Raw genomic sequence first — 8,630 nt, forward strand, 5'->3', positions numbered from 1 at the left:
CGGTATTTTTTCCCTCTCCCCTCCCGTGTTTTCTTCTTCCTCCTAATCTCCTCTCTTTTTTTTCTCCCCCCATGGTTTTCTTCCTCTCATAATCCCCTTATTATTCTTTCTCTGACCCTAATTTTACTCTCAAAATCCTCCGCCGCACATTGATACTGCTGCTATCCATGTTGTTATTGCCACACCCTCGATCATCAGCACCACTATCGTTTGCTGCCAGCGCTAACGTCATTGCTTCGTTGATGCTCCATAGCAAATGTTTTTTGATTGAGGTAAATTTTTTTTGCTTATCTCTTTCAATTACGAATTTAAGTGGTGAAAAAATGTATAGTGTTAATTTGTCATACATTTATATTTTTGTTTGCAAATATGTCAAATATTTATAGATATTGAAATCTTCCATACATTCGATGTTTGATTTGTTATATGAAGGTGATCAATTTCATTGACGATCGCTCAAAAATTTGATAAATTAAATTATATCATTTATTGCAATGCATCGTATAATTCACTATAAGAAAACCCGCAATTAGTGATAAAATTTAATTTCTATCGCTAATTAATGACCGAAATAAATTATGGTTGCTAATTTAGCGATAAAAATTCGGGTCAATTCCATCTCTATACTTATTTAACCTATTCAATTAGTTACGAAAACTTAATTCTATCACTATTTTAGTAGCATAATACGTTTTCGTCACTATTTTAGTAACTGGATTAAGTTTCCGTTACTAATTAACTTTCAATTAAGGTTTTCATTCTCGATTTTTTCTTTCTAACACCTCAAAATCTTTCTCTTTAATCAACCTCCTCTCCGATCTCCGGCACCGGCATGCATCCTGTTAGTATGCTTAATCTTCTCCCCTTCCCTCTCCTCTCTTAGCGATGGCTTGGCAACGACCTCACAGCGAGGTCTCGCTTTGGCCGCGGCCTTATAGTGAGGTCTTGCCTTAGTTGAGACCTTGCAACGAGGTGGCAAGGTCGGGTGCGACCTCAACAAGGTACCATGGCTAGCTTGAATTCACTCCTTGATTGCAAATTTTGACTACACCACTAATCCCGAACCCAATTAACTTCTTTGGCTTTTGATAATTTTGCACTAACCTTCCCCATAGAGTCATGACTGATGACGAGGATAGAATAGAGAATTAATAGCAAAAGTTAAAATCGACACCTCGTGGCCTGTCTAAGATGACGAAAAGGGGATAAATCAAGGGGACATCTTCCACATATCTATTCATAATAACATCCATATATGAACTAACTATGCTAGCTCGTGGGGCAAGATAGAAGAGAATTGATTGCATCGAAAGCTGAAGCCAACCGCTTTTGCCCGATTTCGTGGGAAGGGAAAGTCAAAAATGCTTCTACGAAAGAGATTTGTAGCCCTTTAGATGAGTGATTCTGTCCAAATAAAGAATAAATGAATCTTCACTCGAGACCCTTTAAAGAGCCTTAGCAATAATAAAGGTGTATCGCCGTTAATACTACATTATCGATATAAAGGATTTAACTATACAAGATGGAATGAAGCAACCACAACCAATTAAGGAATTGTGAGCATAAGTTTAACTAAGAGAGCAACTTCACTAAGGGAAATAAGCAGAATTGTTGGGGAAAAACTAGCTAGTTGCTGATGTTCTCGCAAAGGAAGCCTTTAGAAGATATTGCTTTCATGTACTTTTAGAAGACATGCTGAGTTTCAGTTGGAATAGTTTGTAACATCGCTCTTAAGGCGAAAAAAAGATCTGATTTAAATAGAAAAATCCAAAATACTCTTGCATATAAACAACTAGTCAATGTTACTGAAATACTAAAAAATATACATTTTTTCACTGAAGTTAAAGAAGTAAATCCAAGAAAAAGAAGTTTGGCTACAATTACACATAATACTAATCGTGGCAATATGAAATTGTAAAGTATGAAAACAAATAATGAAATAAGTTCAAATGATAGGAGAAATATTTGGAAACTAAAATTGCATTTTGTCAATTCTCTTTAATATGTGTAACCCTTCTGGAACATCCCCTTCTTAGCCTCCTCAGTCTCTCCCTCTTCCGAATACCGACCTAGTTGAGCTAGTGAATTTGCATTTGCACGAACCAAGAGAGCCTTTTGAGCAGCTCCGATATTCTCTGGCCGTCCTTGCCAAGTTTTCAAGACAGTATTTTGAAGAGCACGGGCATACGAGAACGAGACATGCCATGGGTTAGGACCTTGATTCATTGCATTCAAGTTCAAAGTCGCTTCAACCTCGGATTGACCTCCAGAAAGAAACTAATCAAAAAACAAATTGTCACAATCATTTTAAATCATATCATTGTCTAGACCACTAAATTAGATGGGAAGAGAAGCGAATGATGTAATGATAGATACGCAAGCATACCATGATTCCAGGAACTGCAGGAGGCACCCTCCTATTTAGCATTTTCAGTGTATATTTTGCGATGGTCTCTGGGGATGCTTTCTCCTTATGCTCAGCACCTGGGGTCACCATGCTAGGTTTGAGCAAAATGCCCTCAAACACCACATTGTTCTCGGCCAAATAGAAGAACACTTCTGCCCAAACTTTCTCGGCAACTTGAAGAGTTCTTTCAATTGAGTGATCTCCATCAAGGAGAATCTCAGGCTCCACGATTGGGACAAGTCCATTGTCCTATAATGTGGTAAGAATTAAAGATAACTCAAATCCGGTAAAACTAAATAATTGCCAAAACAATATTAAATTAAGTGATTACCAAAATAAAAAGTAGACCATAGAATAGACTAAGTGGCATTAATTGTGAAAGGCACGGAGAAGAGCATGGTATATTAACTTCATCTGCTCAAATTTTATATGCAAAGGAAACTTCATGCTTGACTTAATGCACTATCACCTTTAAGATTATACACATCAATGATCTACTACAAAGGGTAACATTCCTACAATACTTTTGTCAATTTTAAAAAAATAATAAAGGAAAAAAAACTTGAAATTTCAATAAAAAATAACAAAGGTTGTCTCATTTACCTGGGCAATAGCAGCATAACGAGCAAGTCCCCATGCAGCCTCCTTAACAGCCAGAGCGGAAGGTCCAGAAGGAATGCTGACAACTGTTCTCCTGCAATTTTTTTATAGAGTAATTAAAAGATACATATCGACATATTGGATCGAGTACAATATCGATAAAGCCAACAAGTAAGATGTAAAAAAACTACACAAACCATTTGGCAAAACGTGCGCCTTGTTTGTAATACTCAGCACATCTCGAGGCCAATCCATCCAATCCTTGGCACCAAGATTCATTGTTTGATCCAGGTAATGGGACCAAACCCTTGACAATGGAACAAAGAAAAACAAACTTCAACATTTCATGTAAGTAAAACAGAAATTTTCATAACTCTGATATATAATAATTACCTTATCAACCTTAATACCGGGCATGATTTTCTCATGGAGTAAGCAATCCACGAACTTCTTTCCATCTGTGCTGGATTGGTATAGCGTTTCCTCAAAAAGAATAGCCCCAGAAATATATGCACCTAGACCCGGAGTCGTCAACAAAAGCTGCCTATAAGCTTGGCGGTTTTCTTCTGTATTCTCCATACCAATTGAAGCAAGCCTCTTTCCACATGTAGCATTTGATTCATCGACAGCAAGAATTCCACGCCCAGGCGAAGCAATAGATTTCTAGAGTAGTAAATGAGCAAGCAATTGGCTAAGCAAAGAAAAAGAGGCAAGACAAACACGGACAATGTTTATTTTGCTTCAAAATAAAAGTGATGAATCATTCACCAATCTACATTGCTTGATAATGATCTTCCCTTTCTTTCTTAGAGAGATAAATCTACACTGCTTTACAAATGGCTATCCTTCTATAGTATCTTTTTGAGCCATCTTCTTTTTGAATTTTTTTGTACAAAAATTGTCATATGGTCATCTCACAAATAAATAATAAAGAAAAGGATCCAAATAATGATATATCATCGAACTGTATATCGACAATACTAGTGAAAAAGTATCAGATCCAATGTCCAATTACATGTTTAGTGAGAACTACAACATTGATACAGCTTTACCTAGGCGGATCAAGCATATTATCTACTATAAGAGCTTTGAGTTCCTATGTCCATGTACGGACACATTCCCATAAATGCCATCAATGCCTTCGGGGCAAGTCAGAAAGATAAACCTAGAAATCAGGAAGGTAAAGAAGTTTAGGTGGACTCACAGCTGTCTGTACGAGCTCGTCGGTGTACGATCCGGCCCTGATCGGGCGCACGGCGACGCGTCGGGGCACCGCCGTCCGAGGGGAGTTTCTCCAGGCGAAAGGCCCCTTTCCGGCGATCCATTGGCTCGACGAAGCGGTCAGTTGCAACGACGCCATCGCTCTTTCTTCGTTGCGAAAATCAAACTGATTTGACGAATCGATTAATTGCATATGTCTATTTATAGAGACTTTAATATGCCTTTCCAAATTAATAATAAATTTAATAATCTATTTTTTAAAAATAAAATATCAATAACTTTTTAAAATAAATTAATAATAAGTCTAATAGAAAAAGAAAAAATCTTTTCGACAGAAAATTAATAAAAAATTTAATAATCTATTCTAATATTGAAAATAATATGTCTAATAACTGTTTTTTTAATAACTAATAAGTCTAATAATTTGTTTAAAAAAAACAAATATAATACGTCACCTTTCAAAAATTATATATCATATATTTATTTATTATTTAGTTTCTATTCATTATACTTGTCTGGACTGAATTAGCCATCATATAACATGATAGATTGTCAAAGCAAAGCAAAGCAAAGTCGACCAAACCGAAAGAAATAACTTTTTATAGGGTGATTTATTTTTTTATCAGAAATGAATGTTTCATCATGGTCGATTCTCCGACATCAGCGTATAACTTTTATCAAATATTATACTCAAAATTTATTTTTTTAATTTTTTTTATATATAATATACTCCCATTTAACAATTAAATCAATACTCATCCTACACAATAACACCAAGCTAGCCGCCATCGCCGTCGTGGAAGCAGACTTGTAAAATGAATTGTCAAATACCTTGATAAGTTGCTATTGACGCGAACTCTCATGCGCTTTAATTGGGCCTGGGCCTCAGTTGGACAAGTCTTCCGCGAAAAGAAAACTGGCCGATCGGACCTAGACCCACATGGCTCATATTAGATTAAAAAAAATACCTTGATAAATTATATTATATTTGCAATGAGATATTATTAAATTTATTGTTTTAATTCGGCCGTAATTTCAAATAAACATCAATAATTTTAACAAAAGCCCAATTTTTATTGGGTTGTCTGGCCTTCCACGCTCAGTTTCAGCCTACTGAGTTTAGATAAGATTTGAGTTGAATTTAAATATAGAGTATAATTTTGATTTTGTTAGTGAATATTTAAAGGGGAAGTTGTCTTTAAATCCCCAATGACAATTACAACTTCCTTGTTAGTCCCCGAGTTAGAGAAAATACATTTCGGATCAAATAGATTCATCTGTTTCAACTCCGTAACAGATAAGAATTTATTTCATTACCTTCAGTTTTAATTAAACTCTCTAATATCTTTTCCCTCATGATTCTCAATATCTGTTTCTACCCTAAACCATCGACAACCATGCTCATCAATTGGAGTCGGTGGCCAAAATCAGAGAGACGACAGGACCTTTGAAGTGAAGCAACACCTTCCTTTATTCAAACTAAGGGAAAAATCAATGAACAAGAGAAAAATGTAAGATTTTTTACTAGATGTTATAATTTTTTTCATTGAAATTGTAGCTTATGATTAGGTTAACGTAATTTACTGTCAATTAAAGAGAAGCAACGCCTTATTTTTTTGTTTATATATTTCATGCCTAATATTAGCGTTTAGTTTTTTTATTATATTTATATTTCATCTATATTCATTGTGGAGTGATTATCTAGAAATTCTTTAGAGTACTCAATTTTATGCTTAATTTTTATTGTTTAGGTCTTAAATTGAAATATTGTTCAATTTTTAGAAATTCTCTAGAAAATTTAATTTTTTGTCTTGAATTTTATATGAATGAAGTTTTGATCTATAGTTTTTACATTATGAATTGAATGTTATGTTTTTGTAGATTAAGTCGAAAATAGATTTTGGAAATGGGTCTTACAACTTTACGTTTTTTTGGGTAGTTGTAAGTGCAAGAAATAATTATTTGTGATTTCAATTTTCAGTGGTTGTAGTTGATATATTTGTGGGTCTTGCCAAAAAATATGGGGAAATTACTCCCGAATTATGATTTACAATACGTAGCTCTGCAATATAAGATGTACGCCTTTGAATGATGATGATGATGTCTTTAATATGATGCATCTTCATATGTGTATGAAACTCAACATGATCCATTTGAAGGTAGAGAGTATAAATGAACGTGTCGGCAACCTACATTTTGTGAGGTTAATTATTATATCCTTTTTCTTATTGTGGTTGTGATAATATTTTATATTACATTTGGCATAAGTGTATATGATATCGTTTATTTGACACTACTAATCATATTTACATTCAATACTTTAATTATATATGTATAATATGTATCTATTTTATACTTGTTTGTATATGATGCATCTTAATAATTTTGTATCAAACTGGTAAGGGTTGAGGAGGAACACACGCAATCAAGGAGTGATGAGGAGATCGAACATGCTCCTGTTGGAAATGGGGATAGTGGGGAATGTGGCCATGTTCCCCACTACTCATAATGGAAAAGTTCATTATGCCCCTAGTGTATTTCCCTATATAAAGGGGGTCCGTCCAAGGCTCAGGGTGTGTGAAATTGCGAGTGTGCGACGAGAGTAAGAGGAGAACATCCAAGGCGGCGGGATTTGGTTTGTGAAATTGCGGAGGGCTTTCCGATCCTGTGATCGCTTTTCCGACAGCGAGTTTCGTCATTGCCAATTGCGGATCTACGGGAGATCGCTGTAAGTTTTTACCGCATTTAATTAATTCGTCTATCATGCATTTAGAACATATTTTCTACATTGGTATCAGAGCGCGTAGTTATTTCTAAATGCTTAGAGACGAATTATGAAATCGTCGTTCGGATGTTTTTTCTCATGTCGTCGCTATTTTCCACGACTAATGTGTCGTAGCATACAACGTTGCTCACCGGCGACGGGGTCGCTGGTAAGAGTCACCATCTCGAAAGAAGGGATGTGGAACGGAGTTTGTCTCCGATGGTTGCCGACAATAAGGTCACAGGAAGACTTGCAACTGGGTTGCAATTTCAGCGATTGAGTCGTTTTGCCAACGTTAGCACTGCTGTTGCCAAGATAGAAAATCGTGATGATTTCGTGATTTTTACTGGAGCCGGCAAAGGTCAGCGAAGGTATTCTAGCTGCTCGACGATGCATCAGTGGCCTTCGTGGCCGGCGACTGTGTCCGTCGCGGTGCGTGGTGTGCGTGGCTTGAGCAGCATGCGAACGTGGGAGCATAAGGCGTATAAAACGGCGAAAACGAAGCACAATGCTTTGTGTGAGAAAAAGTTTGATTTAAAAAAAAAAATACGTGAGCGAAGATGATAATGTTTCATGTTGCATGCAATTAAATTTTTAAAAAAATGATAATGTTTCATTATGAATTATTGCATGTATGTTAATTAAAGTATAATTTTTTGTTTGTCAAATAATGCATCATTGAAATATGCTAATGCATGCCTACTGTACCGTAGCATTATTTTCAATTTAAGTGCATACAGTAATTAATTGAAAATAAGTTCAATTAATTTGTCATTTATGATAAATGATCAAGTGTAATTTTGGTCCACTTAGATCCGGTTCAGGTTTAAATCATTAGTTGATTTAATCAAACCAATTTGATCCAAACTCAAAATCAATTTGGGTTAATTAATTGGACTTGGACCAAATATGATCAAATGACCAGATTTGTTCTATTAGGTCAGATTTGATCAAAACAATTAGATTTGTTCTAATTGGTCGGACTTAAACCAATGGGCATTGGTTTGATCAAACGGACCTGAGTTTGATCAATAAGTCTGAAATTGGTTGAAATGGACTTAAAGAAAAAGTAACAGAACATAGGTACAAAAATCCCTGTCCAATTAGATTAGTTCTAATTAAGGACAATGGACCAAGCTTAGGATCTGGATCCCTAATCTACCAATCCGATTGGTCTGGCCAATTAGATTAGTTCTAATTGTTGACTTAAACTCCTGAAAATCGAGAAGATTTGTTTTTATTGATTTATTATGTTGGTACTATGCCTGTATAAATTGAAATAAGCCGGTTTTGTACTGGTTAGTCGGTTTTGTACTGACTTATTTATTTTCAATTTTTCATATGGCACGGACGATTACCACATTGACTCGTCGCGAAGTGCGACGAAATCAGCTCAGGGAGGAGATTCAGGAGATAGAGTATAACTCTGCTTATGGAGTCGACACATTGGACGACTTGATGATCTGTTTTGGAAACTTGAGCGAGAAAAGTTTCCAGTCCTGGACAGTTATAGGATTTGGGCTTTGATGCAATCATTGCCAGAAAATCCTAGGATGATAGCAGACTATATTTGGGGGCGTCATCAAGGACGCGTCACATATTCTGTATTATGTGAGGAGCTGCTTCATCATATGACTG

The 8,630-nt window shown here is 35.7% G+C and overlaps 1 protein-coding gene across 1 annotated transcript; it reads right to left on the bottom strand.

Moving 5' to 3' along the window:
• Positions 1-1,783: 1,783 nt before the first annotated feature.
• On the bottom strand, positions 1,784-4,395 carry LOC122045849 (fructose-bisphosphate aldolase 1, chloroplastic-like). Its single transcript, XM_042606238.1, has 6 exons — positions 4,212-4,395; positions 3,401-3,670; positions 3,205-3,314; positions 3,011-3,101; positions 2,387-2,656; positions 1,784-2,277 (listed from the first exon to the last, which is right to left on the bottom strand). Exons 1-6 carry the CDS (start codon positions 4,365-4,367, stop codon positions 1,999-2,001), a joined length of 1,176 nt encoding a protein of 391 aa, XP_042462172.1. The 5' UTR covers positions 4,368-4,395; the 3' UTR covers positions 1,784-1,998.
• Between the last annotated feature and the right edge of the window lie 4,235 nt (positions 4,396-8,630).

Source organism: Zingiber officinale, chromosome 2B (genome assembly GCF_018446385.1).
Source record: "Zingiber officinale cultivar Zhangliang chromosome 2B, Zo_v1.1, whole genome shotgun sequence".
In the NCBI taxonomy this organism is placed as follows: Eukaryota; Viridiplantae; Streptophyta; class Magnoliopsida; order Zingiberales; family Zingiberaceae; genus Zingiber; species Zingiber officinale.

Bases quoted from the DNA above. Each gene is read 5' to 3' on its own strand.
- LOC122045849 (XM_042606238.1), bottom strand. From the start codon at position 4,367: ATGGCGTCGTTGCAACTGACCGCTTCGTCGAGCCAATGGATCGCCGGA. The intron at 3,671-4,211 runs GTGAGTCCACCT...TTACTACTCTAG, and splicing joins ACGAGCTCGTACAGACAGCT to AAATCTATTGCTTCGCCTGG. The intron at 3,315-3,400 runs GTAATTATTATA...TCCATTGTCAAG, and splicing joins CCGGTATTAAGGTTGATAAG to GGTTTGGTCCCATTACCTGG.